At 38.2% G+C, this 23,075-nt stretch overlaps 1 protein-coding gene across 5 annotated transcripts in view; it reads right to left on the bottom strand.

Moving 5' to 3' along the window:
- DACH1 (dachshund family transcription factor 1) overlaps positions 1-22,425 on the bottom strand; it is a 382,097-nt gene extending 359,672 nt beyond the window's left edge. The window contains exon 1 of one of the 5 annotated variants that reach the window (XM_088459396.1): positions 21,266-22,425. In XM_088459396.1, coding sequence (XP_088315522.1) covers positions 21,266-22,014 — 749 coding nt within the window. In that variant the 5' untranslated portion in view covers positions 22,015-22,425. The remainder of the gene's footprint in view (positions 1-21,265) is intronic. The other 4 variants (XM_088459403.1, XM_088459406.1, XM_088459421.1 and 1 more) reach the window with 4 other exon arrangements.
- Between the last annotated feature and the right edge of the window lie 650 nt (positions 22,426-23,075).

Raw genomic sequence — 23,075 nt, 5'->3', positions numbered from 1 at the left:
ATTTCTAATGCCAAGAACACAATATTTTTGTTGATCCATTGCTGTGTATGTTACATCCACATAATGGCATTATGCAATGAAATGAGATCATCTGCATGAAATATCAAATGTTTATTATTACATTATTATTATTATTATTATTATTATTATTATTATTATTATTATTATTATTATATAACTACAACCTTACCTAGTAATAGGTAATAGTATCTATTATTGGGGTTGTGTCAGCACCACTGTTAATATTGCAGATTTGCTAAGAAATCATATCCATATATGATATAATTTTTCATTGGTCTAGCACTTAAAGTCTATTTCTGCAATTTTTTCTGTGCAATTATGCATGACTTTAGCCTTATCATGAATTGAAGATAAAATATGCAACACTTTAGATAGCTTATTTAATTATAGAGTGAGTATATAAAGAAAATATGGGTTATTTGACAACTTTTCCAAAGTGTATTTCAGAAATGTTAAAAATGTACAGATAATTTGTGCTCTGAAACTGAGAAGTAGCCCATAATTGCTCATAATTACAAATCATGTAATAAATGCTAAGCTCTATAAATGAATTCTGCTCTGGAAGTAAAACAAAGCTTATTGACATGCAAGTGCCAACTTGCTGTAATTTAAGAGTCTTTTTTTCTGCTAAAGATAACAAAACCAATATCTATATTCCAAGACATCTTTGCTTAAGCTCTGACAATGCAAAATTTAGGAGGGCAGTTATTCGACTACAATAATCTTCCCAGAAAAAAACCCCCCAGAGTGGAATAGGCCTGGTGATGGGGATAAAGGAGAATATTCCTAATTTTCTAGTTAATTCTAGTCTTGCTTTATTTTTTTCTATAAATGTTTTTTTAAGCATGGAGGGATAATTATGTCACAGTGCTATTTTCACTTTACAAGGCAAAAACACTGAACAAACTAAGGGAGTTATTCAGCTGCGGACGCAGTGACAGATTTTGCACAGATTATCGGGAATCTGCGCATTTGCCTGACCCATACTGCGCATGTTCAGTACGGGTCTGTGATCCAGCACGCAGTCAGGCAGCAGACTGTCAGTGATTGACAGTCTGCTGCCATTTCTAGGTTGGGAGGGGGCGGGACAGCCTCCAATTCCCAAAACAGAGGCGTGTTGGGCATGGCCGGCGGTTCAAATCCCGACAGCGGAAGCCCGGCAGAGGTGAAGATCCCGACTGTGCTACAGGTAAGTATAAAGTAACCTAACCCCCCCTTACAAGTGCCTAACCCTAACCCCCCCCCCCCAAGTGCCTAACCCAAACCCCCCTCTAAGTGCCTAAACCTAGCCCCCCTTTCCCGCTGCCTAAACATAAGTCTCCCGGGGGGGTGCCTAACCCTAACCACCCCCCGGGGGTGCCTAACCCAAGCCTAATCCTCCTGGGGGCTGCCTAACCCTAAGTCCCCCCGGGAGCCCCTAACCTAACCATCCCCCCCTGGGGCTGCCCGCGCCTGGCTTACCTTCGATCGGGATGACGGGCGCCGGGCTCCCAGCATAGGTCTAATGACAGGTGTAGGGATTTCGACGCCTGACATCAGACCCTTGCCAGGATTAGACAGTCGGGATGCTGACGGTCGGGATTTAGACCGTCGGCATCCTGACTGCATACCGAGTGGAAAGGCCAGGATCTCCGTCAACTGCCGGAGATTTTCTGGCTTCTTTTACTCATCTGTGACGGCCGGCTTGAGCGATCCTATGGTCACTCAGCTGGCCGATGGACACACATCAGATGCAGCTCAGATCAGTAATGCATGACGCCTGCTGCTGCATTACCATATTAGTGCTATCACAGCTGCTACCATGTTAGTAGCTGCAATAGCAAATGTGTCCGCAACAGAATGAACCCCTAAGACTGTAGACATGGGAATAAGTCTGTCTTATTGACAAAAGACAATGTATAAATAGAGAAAAATAAAAGAAAATATCTCTACATTTACTCTATCTAAGGAAATGAATTAACAAAGGAAATATTCACAATCTCTCAAGTATTTGTAGATAAGCACGTGAAAGTGTAAATTAATGTAGTGTTAGTGTAATACTGTGTAAGTTATTTCATGTGCCATACTTTTCTAAGAAAACCCTTTCCTGGTTGCTTTTTAAGTTGTACTGTATGATAAGTGGGTCACAATGATTATTCAATTCTTGTCACGTTCTCTCTACATTCATAAGAACAGGTAACATGCAATGTGATGTGTAGAACAGAATATGGTGTGTGTTAGCTGTTCTATTGGAAACCACTAGTTACATTTTTAATGCTCTTTTCATGTGTTGAGTGATGTAACTTAACCGATTGTTATAGTAGAAAATGGTATATATATATATATATATATATATATTATATATATATATATATTATATATATATGATTTTTAATAAGCATTCTGATTGGTCATCTGCAACCAAAGAGGCAAACACAGATGGGCTTTCCAGTTGCTCAGAAACTCTCCCTCCAGGACCAGCAGCACAAATCATGGCCACAATAGCAGTAGTTTATAATACAATTTTACTAGTGCTGCGGCCACAAAATGCAGCATAAGGGACGGTATCAACTTCTCTTATTAAGTCTGCTGGGTGTGCGAATCTTAACACTTAATCAGCGCACTGAACCAGAGAGCTGGTGCCTGAAAGAAAAGACAGCCAGGCATCTTAGCTTGAGGTGGTAGAATGTGTGGCTTGTCTCGTACTGGTTATACTAAGTATGTATATTTATTATGAGATATTAAACATTTTCTTGACCACTTGTTATGTTATTTATATGAGACACATATGTTTGTTTTTAGACTCTCTCCCTTACAGTCTATTATATAGACCATCTATACTGTTAATTATTAATACTGTATTACATACACTGTCCAGGGTATAAGGAGTGTACATGCATATTTGTCCTGGGCAGATGCAAGGTTCTTCTGCCGATCCCCAAGACCCCCGAATGGACTGTGGAATGGTGCCCACATCCGGAACAATAAAATCAGTAACCTCGAACTGGCTGGTCCAACTTTCACATCTAACGGCTTACTGTTATCGCAGACCCTTTATATGTTTGTTGTATTACATACATTGCACTTTGTATAAGGCAGACTATAGCTTATTTAGTGCTACTTATGTCATCTGTTATGGGCTGCCCACACTATCTCTAAAAGAAAGCATTTGGAAACACCACCTCTAAAAATCCAAGCACTATTATTCTTTTCCCCAAAGACTATATTTAAAGACAATGCCTAGAGCACACAGCAGCAAGGTCTATTTACACTTCAGTCTGATTTGCTAGATCACTCATAACGAACTTCTGCAAAAAAGGCTTAGGGCCGGATTCAAGTAGCCATGTTAATTAAGCAAGGGTTAATTTGTCAACTGTGGCTATTTAATTAGAGGCTGCGGCCGCCCGCGATAGACTAGCAGGCTGCACTTGACGCAGATTGCTGTTCGAGCCTGAGGGAGGCTCAAAGAGAAACCCGCAATAAGTTCCCATATCACTGTTGCCACGAATGTGTTAACCCATAGCTCCTGGTACTTATCCTGGAACCTATGGGTTAACGCTCGTAAGCTGCAATTTTACCTTGCATGTAAAAGTGGTTGTAATTGAATAGCCTCCACCCTTTTCCTCCTGCGGTAAATTACCATGGCTAATTGAATCCAGCCCAAAGTGTATAATGGACAAATCATGCACAACGGGTTGGGTATGATATCCCGGTAGCTTTTAAGCTTAAAATCTGCCGGGTGAAATACCGACAGTGGAAACCTGACAGCAGGAGAATCCCGACAGCGCAGGTAAGTCACCTAACCCTACCCTTCTCCACCCCTAACCCTCCCTTGGGGGTGCCTAACCCTAAAACTCCCGGGGTGGTGCCTAACCCTAAGTCCCCCAGAGGGTGCCTAAACCTAACCCCCCTTTCCCACACTAAACCTAACCCTCCCGGGGGGGGTTCCTAGCCCTAACCTCCCCCCAGTGGCACCTAACCCTAACCCTCCCCGGGGCTTGCCTAACCCTAACCCTCCACCCCCGTGGCTAACTGCTAAGGATGCCTGGACTTACCTCATTTGGTCTGGCATCCTTCCGCATTCAGGCTTCGGAATTAAGCTAGGCGTCAGTATTTCGACACGTATCTTAAGTCTCATGTCGGGCTTCCACAGTCAAGATATAGGCCGGCGGCGTTTAGTCTACCGGTCTATTGACTACATCCCTACACGACTATACTTAATATATTCCTTATCAAAATTCCAAGCTTTCAAGTATCCAGTAGTACTGTTGATATATTTCAGATGTGCAACTGCATGCATCCTGCAGCTAAAAGTTAGTTTTCTTTTGTCATTGTACCTTTTCCTGAGCATGTGAGTTAGGGAACATAACAGAATAAACAAAGAACAAATTGAGCAAGACAAGCTTTATTTGTGACCCGTTTTCTTTCTTTCCAGAGCACAAATAGGCCAGACCTGCTTGGGGGATTGTAAACTCAATGGGAGACTGTGTGCAGATGGGCAAACAAGTCTTAAGGTGCCCATACATATGTAGTTGAAACTAAAGCCCTTCATAAATGACAGATCAGACACATACAGTAAATGGCAAATTTGAGTCATGCTCTCACTTGCCATGAGCTATAGCATTTTATAACACTGAGTACATGATTGCACATGGTGTGTCCTATAACAAGTCCTATCTTGGACTAAAAAATTAACATACTTCATTCTTCACAGCCAGACCCCAGAACACAACAAGGCATGGGGTTTTTGTATTGTATTTGTTCATCATACACAAACTAAATGCGTAATTGCTGACTTTCACCTGGGGTACCCAGGAGAACTTGGAGGGGGTGGTCCTGGTTTGAGATGCAGGGATCATTGTGCCTGAATCACTGCTACACTCCTCTCTACTGAGACTCCAGAATGCCCACTTCTATGGGGAAATGGGTGGGATAAAAGTGTATATCAGACATTAAGGGAGAGTAGGCAATAAAATGTAAATTATAAGCTTAGTATGTATAAATCTATTTTTTGAGGTGCAGAAAGACTTTCAGAAACACAAGCTAGCATTTAGACACCCTGTAAAATGATGACTGGATAGGCAGAGCAGCTTGGCAGCCTAAAGAGACTTAAGACTTAAGTTTAGGCTGCCAAAGGTGACAGCTAGTGTTAGGCTGCCAAAGGATATGGTTAGGATTAGGCTGCGGGAGGAGTGGGTTAGGGTTAGAATACTCACCAAAATTTGTTGGGATTTTGACCATCGGTATTCCGCTGCTACTATTGTAATAGTCAGGATGGTCACCGTCAGGATATTGTACCCAACTCATTTAAAAACGTGACCTGTGAGCTTGGGTGTAAGTTATTGTGTGTAATCATGGCCAGATTCAGATGAGACATATGCTCTAGAGGTAGTGACTAGAGACAGTCCAGAATTCAAGACAGAGCAGATGATCTGGAATGGCTGGAGCAGGATGTTGCTACCTCATCCTGTTTGTGATGAGTGTTGACAGTATGTGTGGTCACAGAGGCACCAGGGAGTATCCTACATGTGCATTTTCCTGTTTACAGATTGCAATTTTGACAGAAGTAAAGAATCACAGACTGTGAGCATGTGAGACCATTAGAGTGGAGGCTGTAGTGCAGAAGAAGCAGATAGAGGGGCCTATTCATCATCGGAGGCTGAGGTCACACATGCGCACAGCCACCGTGGAGTCCATGAGAAGGCGGCAGAGGGATCCGCTCGGATCCCTCTTTACATCCCCAGATCTCCTTCCCATAGGAAGGAGCGGGGCTACAAGAGCAAGTGCCGTCCGAAGATGGTGCTTGCTCTCGGAAGCAAACTCGAAAACTTTCAGCTTTTGGAGTTTGCTGAATATCAGAGGTTCCTTTCGGACCCCTGATGATGAATGGCCTGGTAACTAAAACATATGGAAACTAATGTTTCTGCATGGTTACCGAGACATTTATCGTTTAATGAATAGGCCTCAGAGGGAGAGAAAGATCTGCTATCAAACTGAGAGAGAGAGGTAGCTTCTGAGCCAAGAGATGCACTGTGACCCGTGAGATGACCAGATGTTTACGACTGTCATGTGTTGTAATAAGACAACCTGTAATGAGATATGAAGTTATTCAACTGTAAACTAGCTTGCTGTAGATAAGTGATCTGTGTTGGAGAGGAGAAAGGTGAAAGACTGTACATAAATAAAGCTATCTTGTTTAATTATTCAAACATAACATGGCCTGGAGAGTATTTTCATTACTGGTAATTGTATACTACTACACCTGTTGGATCTACACTACATGTACTTTACTGTTATTAAACATGCATATGTAGAGACACCTGCTTGCTAACTTTTGCCCTGTGGGACCCTGACATGGGGAAAGAGACTGAAATATATTGAGCCGTTTGCCAATTTCAATGTCACTCGTGATGGGTCAATGGTGAGTACTGTGTACAATTCCGAAAGGTCCAAACTCCCAGATAGCACTAAAATAAAATAAGAGAATAGCTACTAAAGTGGAGCATAAGCTACATAAATAATAATAATTATAATAATAATGAGTGACTGAGATCTGAATATGTACAGCTTAAAGCAAGTAACAGAACAGAGGTGATACAATGGAAACATTCAAATAAATCCAAACTATTAATAGTGCTCAAGAATATGAGGTTTTTTTTTTAAATAAATGATTAAAGGCACTTTAATAGGAGGCGATAGACTGACAAGTACCATAAAGGGTGGTAGATCCATGGAATAGCCTTCCAGTAGTTGTGATATGGACTTAAATAGTAAAATAATAATAACAATTCATGATAATGTCCTCATCAAGGAATCAGATTGCCCTATGTCAGTATCCTCATATAGATATTTTTTTAATATACAGTATATTTTGTATAAATTCATATAATTCAGAAATAACTTTCAAACTAGATTTACTTTAATCCTCCACTATCAGGATATAATTTCTTCAATGTGTGATATCACTACTACTCTTTGAGAATGAGTGTTAGTAAATCCTAATTTCTATATAATAATATAAAACCCTTTCATTTTCAATATTTTTCTTAGAATGCTATGAACAAATTATTACTTTTCCAAAATTATCTTCTCTCCTGGAAGGTGTGGGAGACGCCTGATTCTTATAGTAGTCCCCACCACTCCAGAAAGAGTTGGTGGATATCCCCAGTGGCGTCACTATGGGGGTGCGGGCCACACTTGGGCGTCACCCTCGGAGGGGGTGACACCAAGATGCTGGCCCCTCAGTGACAGCCGGGTGCTGCAGTGTGACAATATCCTGTATCACTCCTGCAGCAGGTACTAGTCTACGGGGGCAGCCTAGCATCTCCAGGGATGCTGGACACCCCCCCGAAATGATTTCCCAGTAGGCCACACCCCTCATGTTAGGCTGCGTCCCCTATTCAGATGAGGGGGGTTGTGGATTGCGCACTGGGTGTCACCAGACCCGGTGATGCCTCTGTATCTCCCGCATTGCATCCTCTTTCTAGTGAAGTGGGCAGGATGGGGAGATAATACAATGGACTGCTGGGCTTTTGTTCCCCCACCGTTAGCACAGAGCTGCACCACGTGAGTACTCAGATCTGAGCACACAATATATATAGAAAGCCGTGCATGGCCAGAGACTATCTAATATTACTGTGGACAGTATTTTAATCTGTGCAGTGCGCAATACGGTGCTGAGAATGGGGCACCATATGACCCAGCAATACTGGTAAAGTGCATTGTTCATCTGCCAAGCACTAATTGGACTTGACAACATTGGTGACTTGCACATCCAGCAGGGCACAGAGATCAGCCCTCATTGCAATACACTAATATTCCATATTCCTTATATAGAAGGATTCAGTTTTTGGAACTCTAGCAACCAGCACCTATAAAGCCCTCCTCATTGATCATTAAAACACTCTGACTATTATATTAGACCAATGGAGATGTAGCAGCGTGAAATCATAGGTCATGCACACACCACGTCGCCGTCCCCCCCATACAGTGCTCACTGCTGATCAGTGAGAGGTCCATTCTTCAACTTGGATCTAGCAACAACTATAAGTTTGACAGGCTACCGCTACACCTGCTTCCGCAGCTGAGGGGCAGGGAGCACCTTTCTTTGTCACGGACAGGTAGGGTCAATATAAATATTTTATTTTCTGTAGAGGTCAGTGTGGTTGTGTTTTTTATGTGGTGACAATGACAATGTATTGTTTTGCCTTCTGTGGGGACAATGTATAATACTTTGCTTTCTGAGGATTCCAGTGTGGTTGTGTTTTTTATGTGGGGGCTAATGTGCAATATGTTGCTTTCTGTGAGGGCCAGAGAGATTGTTTTTTTAAGTTGGGGCCAATGTGTTTTATTTTTGTTTTCTTTGGGGGCCAATATGTTTATTTTGTTTTCATTGGATGCCAATGTGTTTTATTTTGATTTCTATGAGGGCCAATGTGATTGTGTTCTTCTGCGGGGGCCAGTGTATGTGTCATCCCATCCTGTCCCCCCATGGGTCCCAATGTGTGTGTGTTTTTCTCTGTGGGGGGGCAGTGATATGCCTTGGCAATTTTAAAATCGATTTCGGGGTGCCGAAAGTAGAAAAAGGTTGAAAGTCACTGCGTTATACTAATGAAATAAAGAACGGACATAATAAACTAAACACATTGTATGAAATACTAATGTTATATTTAATTTTTTCAGTTTGTATACCTATATACATTTTTACAATTATAAAGCATATAACAGTACCCAGACAAACCTGTCGGTGCCTAGATCTGTTGGGCACTGTTGCCATTATTATCATCAACACAATAGTCAACAGGAAAAGCATAGTTTCACTCACTGTATCAATTTTAATAAAGTGTAAATTAGCTATGGTGTTATCTTTAAAATGTGGCCACGACTCTCAATTTTGGTTATGCCCCATCTGTATCTCATGGGACCGCCATATGTCTTGGCGACACTTCCTACACTTCCTATCGTTAATATTCGTTTGGCAGGTTTGGAAGTTTCCATTATAGAAACCAGACAGAGATATGGTCATCATGTAGTCTAGGTTTGTAAGTCTTCGCAAAATATGTTATCTTTGCTGGTAAAGCTACCATGTTGTACGCACTACCTGCCGCACACACAGAGAGCACAAGAACGCTCTATGGTATTACAGCAAATACTGGCCTGTTGTCTGCAAAATAATTAGGTTGCAAATAAACATATTTCAGGAACTTTCGCAATACATACCATCTACTGATAGAAGTGTGAAAGCAATACAGTAATTGGTGTTTAGATGGACGTTAACCCTTGTGTAGGCTCTGAATTCATAGCAGTGTATGCTGTAATACTGTTATGTAAATATAATATCTCTTTAATCACCATGGACAGTTGTACAGAAACATTATAAAAATAAATATCAATGGGTAATGTAATAAGGAACTTGTTATCTGTGCAGTGTGTTCTTCTATAACCCTACAACCAAAGTAAAGTATCTTCATTGACTCAGGCCAAAACTTTACATATTTGCAGACATCAGCTTATCTATAACATAGTTGAAATACATTATTTTCTATAAACACATATTGGAGAAACAACTAAGAAACCAAATGTGGTGTACCATAAGGGTTAATTGTGCTGTCTTGTTTTCATTAATTTGATTTGTGCAAAATTGTTCAGATGGGGCTTGCTGTACACTGTCACATCTCTATGCACTGATTTTAAATGGTTAATTAAATTCCATATTATAAGCAGATGATGATGGAGCAAATATTTACCTCCTTCACTTGTTTAAACACCATGTTTATATAAAAAGAAAAAAAAATAAGAATTTTTTTTTCCATAACTACGCAATTTACTTTGTTTTCTGCAGACACAGTGCTAGCCAGATACATTAATATGTGGCTGGGGGATTGTGCTAGTGCCTCAGGGAATTCTGTGCAGTAGAGTTTACAGTAGATGGCATGGTCAATGTGGCTTGGGGTTCTGTGCAATATATCTATAGGGTCCCTACAAATGTTGTTTGTGTCATATTGATGGAGGATTGTACAAAGAATTTACAGTGGTTTGTCTATCCACTGAGCTGCAAGTGAGATGCTATTATTCTCATCCTATACACAAAGTACTATTAACCTCTGTATTGTGTCTATTTAAACTATAAAACATAAACATTGTTACTTGAGCTACCTCAGAAAGCTGTCTCAGTCTGTCTTATTATATATAGAAAAGCCGCTTAGAATAGCCCAGGCACTAGAATGACTCATCTATTAATGTTTCATCTGTGAGGTCATCCCCAAATCCAGAGCTGTAAACATGGAAACTAGCTAATGACAACAATATAAAAATCACTTTATAATAAATTGCAAGTGATCAGGAGCAATTACTTTTAGGCTGCCTATACAAACTGATATATGAAGGTGATATCAGCCAAATGAAAGCACCATTATTGGACATGTTTGTGAATGTAGCCATAAGATAGTAGGAGATGATCCCTATAGGCCTGTGCATGTGGTCACTTTCAGACTGCACCAAAAGGCCCCTATGACTCTAGAAGTGATCCTGCCACTCAATCACTGAGACCAAACAGCTGGATCTCATTCAAAATGGCCAAGCGGCATACAGACAACTTTGCACTCAGGACAGATCACAGGAGCAGAATTCCATTCTAGACCTCCCCTCACTTAGAATTATAAATCCACCCCCTCTGTTCTGTGATGTGTGAGAGGATTTTTCTCATAGAAAATAACTGATTTTTTACATGTATTTCTCATTTATCTAGTATATATGCATCCTAAACTTATTTAGGAAGTGTTATTAAATACTGAATTTAATTGTATCTTGTCTTCTGCATTTAAATATATACTTTTTATAAACTTTGTTAGAAAATAAAAATAAATAATAGCTTTTAAAAAAACAACTATTTTGATTGTTTCATTGTTTGTTTTGTGCTAATGGTGTTATAATTAAAACACAAGTCAATTGAAATAAAAAACAGCAAATTATCTGTTGTATAAATTGCCTATTTTGTACCATTTGAAACAATGCTGTGTACAGCCAACATATGCTAAGTTTTCTGTTGCTATCCAGTGTTACTTCTTATTCTTCTAGATTAAGGAACAATTACCATTTTATCACTACAATTATCTAGTTATTCTTGCAAGTGAAATTTACATTATATGCAATATTCATGTAATTTTAAACAAAGTATATAAGATATATAAACAAATTACTAAATTTTGGGGTGGCACTCATTAACAAAATATTTTCAATTGTATAGGCTAAATTGAATACAATTTAAAAGGTAAATATAGAAAATGCACCGTGACATACAGTCGCTAAGTAACATAATCAGTTTCTCTATTCTCAAGGTAGAGGGTAAAATAAATGTATATCTAGTAAATAAAATATAGCATTTTAGCAATTACAAAGCATGAAGTAAACTGTTCCTTTTATATTCAGATTTTAATATGTAGAGTTGATCATAATAGCAATTGTTGTCGTTGATAGTGCTGTCTGTGCTATCACAGTTAGACAAAAGCTGAAATGTATTAAACATAGCAATCCATCATCTTGCAGATGGGAAGCAGAAGCCAGGAGTTCATACACACTGACTACCCACTGCTAACAATGGCTGGAATAGTAAAAGCCACAATCTATTCTAAGTCATTTTCTCTGAAAGTTCTAAATCAGCAACGCTGCTGTCCAACAACACACCAAACATAAAAAAAAGCCAGAGCAGGAAAGTTTCCAGAATCAAAAAGATTTGACAAATATGGCATTCTGTACTGTCTGCTAAAGGTTCAGTTATTAATTTATACTGTGATAACTCCTATCAATGCTTCTGTACATGAAAGAATTATATTGAGATGGTAAGATAGTAAAACCTAACAGAGTGCATGTCGTTTGTAAATATGACTTGCTGTTCATGCTACAAACATATGTGATGTGATGCAAGGCAACACAATATAATAATCAAAACTATGAGCAAAACCAAGACATTTATGGAGAAGTATAAAGGCAGTTTTCTTAGTATTTCAGCCTTGTCATTTCCAATTTTCTGCTCTTTGGACATGCTTGTATTCAAATTCTGGAACATCTATTCAGCATATCAATCCTAATTAGACAATCTGTGTCTGGAAAGGATGAGAACTGGGTTATTTGCATAATTTAATCATAAATACTCAGTGATACATATTTCCAAATGCATTTGTACAATTATCTTTTCATCCTTAGGGCAATGGTATTAATATGATTAGGCAATATTTCTGGAAAAAACAGGCAAGTATGCACTCTTTTTAACTGCAGCTTAAGGCGATATGAAAAATTAATTAATTTCTGAGGAAAATCAATTTCTCTACGTGACCACATTAGACATTGCTAAACGAAGACTCAAAGTCCTTTCTCTAAATGAACATTTCCATTTTGTCTCCCAAACACTGATTGTTGAGTGAACATCCCAATAATTATGTTGTTAGGAGAACTGGAATGATTTTTAGGATATATCAATTATTAATACATTTTTGTACTGCATATGAGTCTATGTAATGCAATAATACATTAGACCAGGGAAAAAAAACTTTGCTTGACCAGTTACTTAAGAACACTAAATCTATTTGAGCTGATGTTTTATTAATGAATATTATATTTAATCAAGATGATTTATAATCTAATGATTCTTGAAAACACATCTATCTGGAACAATATTTATCACATTTTATAATCAAGTAATACAGTATATAAATAAGCTTAGCTGATATATTTTTCCAAAGTAACATAATTTGTTGGAAAACAAAAATGTGTTGTATATTTAATGTAACTAAAGAACCCAGGTGGTTAATCCCATGTTAGAAAAAGTCACTGCCTTGTATGTTAATTACTGGAGAAAATCTGTGATTTCAAATGTAACTCTTCTTTTTTTCCACAGAGTGAACAAACATATAAATTACTGCATGCAAATTTTCAGTATTCATTTAATTTGCATGAAGGTACTTGAACAAATTTTTGAATACAAGGAGCTCATTTTTCATGGATTTTGTCTTTCATCATAATCTAACATCTGTCATTTCTTTTTGAAGTTATTATCGGGCCTATTCCCACTTGGACATGGTTGCTGGGTGACCGGTATCTTAGCACCCACTTTGACAGGAACAGATGTGAAAATGATCAAGAGATTTCCCTCGGGTACCTCAAATCACAAACAACTTGTATGAAAAACAAACAGCATCCTTGTCATGCACCCACCAAAGACCTTTCTATACTAGACTAGACTTTGTTATGCCTTTTCAATCAGCTCATTCCCCATACTCCACTATTTTTACACCTCCCTTAGCTAGACATGTAAAAAAAAAGTAACGGAATGCCAATAATTTGCACAACACTAAAATAAACATTTCTTCAACGCAAAACTGAACACTTTTTAAATTATGCCATATTTAACTACAGTTATTGTGATTTAGTGACTGCTTGAAGTTGCTTTAATTTTATTACTAAATATATAAGGAATGCTATAAAGGGTTGATGCAATGATCATTAATATAAACTTCCAGGATATAAATTAAATATGGTAGTAGTGATCTATATGAGGAATTATAAAATCATATTACAGAAAAAAAAATCTAAATATATTTTGTATAGTAAATATTAAAACATTTTCTTTATGCTGTTTAATAAACAATTTCGAGAAAAAAAAACCAATACTATCATATGCTACATATTAATATTACTTGCAACCCGCATGTATTAAATATTATTGTGTAAATATAATAAAATGTTTTCGAAGAAAATAATTTTTGAAAATTAGGAATATGTATTTTCTCCACTTTTATTTACAGCAACATCATTCCAATTTACACCTGTGAAGTGTGCTGGCATCAGACATGTGGCCACTAATTTTGAAAGTGACACTGTTGGGAATTTAGTGTAATATAGATAGAATTAAAGTCAAATGAAAATGTTGAGAATTTTTTTTACCCTTTTATTTTACACTAAATGTTGTGTTGTTATGTGGGTAATTGTGTATGTTTTATTACTTAACAAAGTCTACATGGAGTACTTTTAACATTTAATCAAAAGTGTAGAAAATAATTTAAAGATGACCTGTATGACTCCAATAATAGCGATTGGGATGGAATCTGCTGACTCTTTTCCCATGGGATAACTTGAATAAATGTAATTCTATGGTTTCATAAAAGCAGGTCAAGTTTCTTTCCCTAGGGATTTTCAGCCAGCTTTAAAAATGGCAGACCCACTACTGGTTAAAAGTTCACATCCACATTTACTTGAAAAGCTTGTGGTTGGGAAAACAAACGGTGTAATCTTATTCTAGATATTATCAGTTTTAAATCAATAATAGAATATGTGTAATAATTTAAATATTCAGTTTAATAATCAAAATATCTAGAATCTAGTCTCATTTTCTAGTGCAAGTATGACTACCTATGACTATATCATCACATGTAATCAGTCTAGTGCTTTATAACTGAGTACATGCATGCACACACACTGTGTCTGTGTGTATACCCCTAAAATCAGTAGCTTTAAAAAGGAAAGTGAGTTTTAAATGTTTTACAGTTTATGGTATGTTGGTAGCTCCAAGAGACATTTTGCAGGTCATTTAGTAATAACATTTACACCACTACAATCTGATGCAGGAAGATAAATGACTTACCTAACCTGCTTCTTGTGCTCTTGGGTAAGGAACACTTTCTCCAACCTAACTTTATAGAGTGTAAATTACCAGCTGTAATAGTTTAGATAAAGCATTCTGAATACATTGCTTTTTAGTGTTATTTAACACTTATTGTTTTGTATGTCTAGATACCCTTGATATAACAAGGATTGTTTTAATTATCCAATAGTTTTACATATGCAAACAAGTAAGTGTAAAAATGATTATATAGAGTATTACGGTTATCTCATATATGTCAGTCTTTCTTATGTTGCACTCTTTCACCTGTATACCACTACAACATTCTGCCAAAGCCAATTCAATTGTGATGTACAGAGAGATGATAGTGTAACAGAAACTGTCATTACTGCATGGATTAACACTAACGTTCCAGAGTAATCCATTACATACATTTGTGGTTTTCAATGACTTTTGATGGTATATACTACAAATGACAATATTTAGTTGCAACATTTAAATTAATTTAAATGGTTTACTAAGCAGTTCATGATAATATAATGTATAGCAACATGTTATTATCCAACATAAAATGCCATAGCTATTTGTCCCTTAAATACCCATCATAAAGAATGTTTTTCCTAAAATAATGTTAATAATATAATGTTATTTGTGTTATTAATATTACTTTCCCAATGCATGTTTTCAATTAGTTTTTTACACTTGCTGAACAGAAAGATATAATAGTGTTTTGCATTAAAATGCTGTTACATATTTGAAATCATGTTTATAGATCAACAACTATTGATTTAAATAGCTTTTAGCAGCTTTTTATATGCAGTTTTACAAAATCAGTCAATCCATGTCTTTAGGACATTATTGTATACTTTATTTACTAGTCTTGATCATTTTTAAAAATTCACCTTTAGCACTTAAAGCATGCAATATTAGTCACATAGATTGTCTTTGTTTTTTTCTTGTACTATTAATATTTTTATTTTTATTAACTATTAATACCAAACAACAAAGTTGTCTGCATTTATCATATAAAAAATTTCACAACTACATTGTGTCACATTGGATAATTATTTGCTAATCAATGTGTGGCTTGATAGTGGGCAATGGAACCTTGTGTGTTTTCTATGACAGTACAAGTGACTCCTAGTTTGACCTTGGGCAAGCTGCATTTAATTGTGCTTCTGGCTATCCAACTGTAATTGAGTAGTAACAGAATGGCTATAAGTGTAAATTGCTTTGAGGGCCTTTGGAAAGGTAATCTATATATACTAAATTTTGATTATGACAGGTGATATGGATTTTTCAAAGACATACTTTTTCCAAATATGATAGATCAACAATATATAAATTTAACCTTTAATAAAACGCCTCTTGTACTTGTAGTAACCCCTTCAGTGAATTTGACAATTATTTGGTAATAGCATGCTATTTGCAGCAGGTTACTCAATATATTCTAGCATTCAATACATTGGGCAAAAACAATTATAATAAAGTGAGTGTGTGTGTGTGTGTGTCTGTGTCTGTGTGTGTGTGTGTATGTGTGTGTGTGTGTATATATATATTAAAATTACACTTAAAAATAAGTTTATAAAGGCTTTAATATGCTACAAGCATCCAGACTAAAAAACAATATTTTATGCCTTTAGAAAATGTGTACCATGTGGAAAAGGAGCCTCTACTCACCTTCATCCAATTGGATTCAAAATTGTAATTGTTGTAGCAAAGTACATACTGTGATCTTGCTAAAAATCTCCTCTTATCAATGTAATGTCAACATGTATGAATAACAAAAACACTTGTTTCTACCGGGGAAAAATATTAAAACTTATTTGTGGTAAATATGTTATAAAACTTCTATAAAATAAATTGAACAAATGACAAAAGATTAAGAGATTACATACAAGATGGCAAAACTACTTAAAAACACTACGACTGATCTTTCGGAATGTATAGCCTTACATTTATAAGTATATAATAAAACAAACAATACAAAAAGCAATCATTGCTACCTAAATAAATATCCACAAGTACAGAATATATATATATATATATATATATATATACATATATATATATATATATGTATACACATCTCCATTTCCTCCAGCCATGATTGACTCAGTCATCCATCTGAATTGTATGTATGTAGCCATTACATCCCAAGTACAACACTAAAGTAACTGAGTAAATGAATGCAAGTTGGCCACTTGCAAAGTGAAACTGAACTCTAAAAAGGCAAGGAACAAGGAACATTTAGATAGAAGCAAAGTTACTATATGATCAAGATTTTTTTCTACCTTGAAAGGGTTTTTTTTTTATTTTTTTGACTAATACATTTATGGATAAAAAATACATTGCAAATGAATTAAGATATCCTTTTAAATCTCACAAACATAAATTAAGTTCCTTTTGGATTAGCAACCAGCCAAATCAACAATTATTGTAAATAGATGCCAGCACTATTAATGAGTAATAGTAACCCTTTAGTATAGATTTAAATGTATGTAGTTAAAATGTAGCAAAATAAAACATAAAAACAAATATTTAATACAACTTAACATATTTACTTGTATTCTACAAACATATGCTTCAAAAGTTTATGAATCTGAAGCCATCAAAGTATGTTTCAAATCTGTGTTGTTTCTAGAATTGCACAAATGCATGGTTACATATACTGTTTTCATCACCAGTCATGTCTCAGTGAACTTAATATGCCATATATGACAAAGTAACTAATAAATGAGGTGAGGTTAAAGGTCAGAACTAAAAGTAAGCGGTGATAAACACATCAACTAATTAACTGCAAATGTAAAAAAATTTCAACAAAAGCATTCCTAAATGGATCTTAAAGCATGGGAATGTGTGTATGTTTTGCTGTTTAAAAACACTGCACACAATGAACTTTAATCTGTAGTGTTGCTTGATGTTAATAATAAAAATGACAATTATTATTATTGTTAATAATAATAATAATAATAATAATAATAATAATAATAATAATAATAATAATAATAATAATAATCAGCAGCAGTGGTGTATATATATATATATATCATAAAAGCAAAAATCTTTAAAAAAAAAACACATTTAGCAAAAAGTGTGAATGTGTGTTTTGATAATCCAGTTAATAATTTCATAGTTTTAAACTGAATGCAGATTCTAAATCTGTTTTTAAATTTAAAATAGTTATTTTTTAAGAATTAAAACTTAAAGCAGTTACCCATTTGTGTTATAAGTGGTAAATATTTGTGCTTAAAATGTGTTTTAAAAAAAAAGAAATTACCAAGTATGGTGTAGACAATGGGACAACCGTATAATGTTGTGTCATTAACGTTTTAAGAAACTAGTTCATTTCCTTTTCTTAGTGTGTGTGTGTGTGTGTGTGTGTGTGTATATATATATATATATATATATATATATATATATATATATATATATATATATATAAAACTTCCATGACAGGTGCCCTGTAGTTAATTTGACAAAATGAAACTGTTTAGATGGGTAAATAAACCGCCTCATCTAATCTATGTTTTAGTCACTAAACTATAGCCGATATCCCATTTGCTTATTAGAGAGCTTGATTGACCTTTCTATACACCTAAATTTCATGTGTACTGTAATCTTACAGATAATAAAACATTCAAAGGGTCAGTGAATTTATGGTTTGTATCCAGCACTGTGGCTACTAGTGAAAGCTATCCCCCTGGGAAAAGATAGCTCTCCAGTGTCCCACTAGGTCACTTGCTCTTTTCTCCATATCCAAACATCTAAATCCCCTGAGAATTCCACTAGTTGTCACATGTTGATAACACAACCAATAATCACACCTATATACCATATATTGAATGCCACATGCCATAAATTATACTTCAGCACAAAGTCCCCTTCCCCCTTGTGTATAGTTTATTTTGTTTGTTTACAGAAATAATCTTCTGGTTGCCTGTCTAATGTTTCAAGATGACTTTTAGCACTGATTTTTAATCAGCTTCCCTCCAGACACCTCTTTCAATTCCCCTGCTCTGTTTAACAATCTGCCTTAATGCCTTCTATTTCTTTCTCAGCACTAAACTTTCCCAATGTTTCCAGAGGGGATGAACAGAAGTATAACACATTCTGCCCATGTTTCTTTCTTAAAAACGTATGTAGATTTTTTTTCTTTAATCTAAATATATTTTATGTGGCTGTAGTACCGTAATAGGAAATCGGAGTTCAGTTGACCAGTTTTTTACAGTCATATTACAGTAGTTATAAGCACAATACAAACACATGTATCAGGAAAAGAAAAATGCTCAGTTTGAAGTAGCATGAGTCAAATAATAGTCTGAATTAGACACACACACAATATATACACACAATACACACACAGTACAATACAGACATATTGTACACACAAACAAAAACACACACACAGACACACTACACACACAGGCAATACACATACAATACAGACATGCACAAGAAAGCAAAATACATAAAACACACACTTCCTATCGTTACATGTCCCATGGATGAAACATTTAAAAACTGTCCTCAACATATTATGGGGACCTTTCTGTTATTAGGTATTCCTGAACTAGGAACTGCTGCCTGTACAACTAACAGAGAATCATGTAAGTACCACCTGCTGGATGTCTTTGAACCATTACAGGGAGTTTTTACTATAAGCCATGTTCACTGGTACGGGAACAGTTAATGGATGCCTCTAATGAGATATACACAATACGCATTGCAATATTCATTGCAAATATTAAGGATACTTTTATATATTTACCATATATTTTAATAATTTTATGTCCTGTGTGGAGAGGTTAGAGAGTATACATATGATCATTAAACCCTTCAAACTTACATCTATGAAGCATGGATTATAAATTATAAATCTTATATCACAGTTACCTGTTTGTTAATATTCAGAACATGGTCATTTAGTCAGGAACATAAACATTTGTGTCCTTCTGAGCTACACCTCTGGGCAATACTGGGCCAGCCACTGTGCTGTATGGGTAATAGTTATACATTCTGGGCCAGCCACTGTGCTGTATGGGTAATAGTTACACATGATTGGCCAGCCACTGTGCTATAGGTAATAGTTACACATGCTGGGCCAGCCACTGCGCTATGGGTAATAGTTACAGATGCTGGACCAGCCACTGTGCTATGGGTAATAGTTACACATGCTGGGCCAACCACTGTGCTGTATGGGTAATAGTTACACATACTGGGCCAGCCACTGTGCTGTATGGGTAATAGTTACACATACTGGGCCAGCCACTGTGCTGTATGGGTAATAGTTACACATACTGGGCCAGCCACTGTGCTATGGGAAGAGCTACACTGTGCTATGGGTAATATTTACACATGGTGAGCCAGCTACTGTGCTATGGGTAATAGTTACACATGGTGAGCCAGCTACTGTGCTGTGGGTAATAGTTACACATGCTGCATCAGCCACTGTGCTATGGGTAATAGTTACACATGTTGGGCCAGCTATTGTGCTGTGGATAATAGTTACACATGGTGAGCCAGCTACTGTGCTGTGGGTAATAGTTACACATGCTGCATCAGCCACTGTGCTATGGGTAATATTTACACATGTTGGGCCAGCTACTGTGCTATGGGTAATAGTTACACATGCTGAGCCAGCCACTGTGCTGTGGATAATAGTTACACATGCTGAGCCAGCTACTGTGCTATGAGTAAAAGTTACACATGCTGAGCCAGCTACTGTGCTATGGGTAATAGTTACACATGCTGAGCCAGCCACTGTGCTATGGATAATAGTTACACATGCTGAGCCAGCAACTGTGCTGTATGGGTAATAGTTACACCTGATAGGCCAGCCACTGTGCTATGGGTAATAGTTACACAAGCTGGGCCAGCCACTGTGCTATGGGTAATAGTTACACATGCTGGGCCAGCCACTGTGCTATGGGTAATAGTTACACATGCTGGGCCAGCTACTGTGCTATGGGTAATAGTTACACATGCTGGGCCAGCCACTGTGCTATGGGTAATAGTTACACATGCTGGGCCAGCTACTGTGCTATGGGTAATAGTTACACATGCTGAGCCAGCTACTGTGCTATGGATAATAGTTACACATGCTGAGCCAGCCACTGTGCTGTATGGGTAATAGTTACACCTGATAGGCCAGCCACTGTGCTATGGGTAATAGTTACACATCTGGGCCAGCCACTGTGCTATGGGTAATAGTTACACATGCTGGGCCAGCCACTGTGCTATGGGTAATAGTTACACATGCTGGGCCAGCTACTGTGCTATGGGTAATAGTTACACATGCTGAGCCAGCTACTGTGCTATGGATAATAGTTACACATGCTGAGCCAGCCACTGTGCTGTATGGGTAATAGTTACACATCTGGGCCAGCCACTGTGCTATAGTTCATAACAGTCACTGTACTATGAGTGTTAGTAACACATGCTGGGCCAGCCACTGTGCTGTACGTAATAGTTACACTGATATGACGGACCAGCTACTGTGCTATGGGTAATAGCAGTCACTCTGTGATACGGGTACACTATACACATGCTGGGTAATATAGTAACACAAAATAAGTACATGCTGAGTAACTTTTGGCTCATGTATGAAGTTGTACAGAAACCACTGAGTGACACCTATTCTTCACCCACCTGGCATTGGTGCAGTCGTTGTACAAGGTTTCAAAATCCTTTCTGGAGATGAGTTTGCAGCGGTTGACCCCAGGCTGGATGGCCCCCAATCCTCTCAAGATCCGAACCTGCTCCACATTGCATACCACCGGGGTGATCTCCAACCTCTTCAGCTTGGTGTAGACGGTGTGCAGCCCCCCAACTAAATGCTTCAAGAAGAGGTCAAAAGCCTGGGGCAAACAGATGAGCTCACAGCCCTCCACTGTGAATGAGGCCACCTTGGCCCCTCTCAGGTCCACCATCCTGCACTCATTGTTCTGTGGGATGTTCTCCACAGGGGACGGGGTGGAGTACACTGGTTTCCCCGGGAGGTTGGTGCTGGGGGCACTGTTGCTGCTGCAGGTGGAGGTCGATGTGGTGCTGCTGGAGGTGGTTGGAGTGTTAGGGATAAGATTGTGATGGTGGCTGAGGCTGCTGCTAGTGGCCAGGCTGGGACTGTTGCTGCTGCTGCCGGCACCAACTGCTGTCCCTGGGTTGCTGTTGTTGGAGATGCTGATGTTGGTGGCAGCCGGACTGCTGATGCTGGATGTCACCGTGGTGGCTGCAATTGGCTCCGGTCTGTACAGACTTGGCCCGGAGGAAGAAGGAGCGACAGAGGGAACAGGGGAAGAGGAGGACGAGTTGGTGGATGAGGAAGGAGCAGACGTAGGGATCACTGCCTGAGGGCTCACCAGCTGAGTCGGTGGGATCAGTGCAGCCGGTACGGCCATGGTCACATACGAATTCCTCCCAGAGTAATAGTAATAAATGCTGCAACGCTGGGAAAAGTTGCAGAAGAAGAAGAAGAAGCAAAGAGCTACATATAAATAAGTGCAACAAAAGCTCTTCTGCTGCCAAAGTGGTTATCTTGGGAGTGAAATGAACTCCTGTGTCCCCACAGGGCAGGTCTGGAGCAGCAGCGGGCACTGGGGCACTCTCGCAGGGACCGTGTCTGGGTGTGTGCCCCAAGCAAGCTTAGCACAGAGTTGGGAGATGCGGGTGAGGAGGAGGCGGCTGGCAGGAGCCGGGCTCTCTCTGGCAGCACATGGAGCAGAGATGGAGCTGCAGGAGTGACAGAGAGAATGAGAAGTGCTGCTGGCTGCTGCCGCTCTGTGCTGGACGGGTTGTTGTTGTCACACGGTGCGGAGGGAGGGGGGAGGAGCTCCGGCAACTTGCAACTCTCAGCTGCAGCCCCCCTGGACGATGATGGTGGGAGCACTGGGAGCAGCAGTCAGACACTACAGCCCTGCCATTTACTGGTGATGTTCCCCTGCCAGACTGCCCAGCATGCTGACCCTCGTCTGACGGCTTACTAGCTCCCCCCCTGCATGTTGCCAGCCCGGGTCTGGGAAACTATACGCCTGACACTGTCCCATCACTCTGTGCACTTGAAGCAGCAACACTGGGCAACTGAATGCATACCAGCCCCCACCCCCTCACCATCACCTAACTTCATGCCCTGTGCTGCTGCTAAATGCAGCTTCATCCTGAATCTTACAAGTGGAAGGTTTCCCCTCATCAGGTAAACTACACCATTATTTAGATACAGTTACATAGATATTACATCTAGGTACAATGGGTGCTCTCCATATAGCAAAGTCCAACGTGTTTCCCTTCTGTTCAATGTGTAACAGTTGAAATGGTTACAATGATACAGTATTTTATTATTGCAATAAATATATATGGGTTGAATATCTATCTATCTATCTATCTATCTATCTATCTATCTATCTATCTATCTATCTATCTATCTATCTATCTATCTATCTATCTGTCGATAAATACTGGTGAT

Source organism: Taudactylus pleione, unplaced genomic scaffold (assembly GCF_031769625.1).
Source record: "Taudactylus pleione unplaced genomic scaffold, aTauple2 ptg000041l, whole genome shotgun sequence".
Lineage (NCBI taxonomy): Eukaryota > Metazoa > Chordata > Amphibia > Anura > Myobatrachidae > Taudactylus > Taudactylus pleione.
The sequence above is the reverse complement of the archived record's forward strand: the minus strand, read 5'-3'. Positions and strand labels throughout refer to the sequence as shown.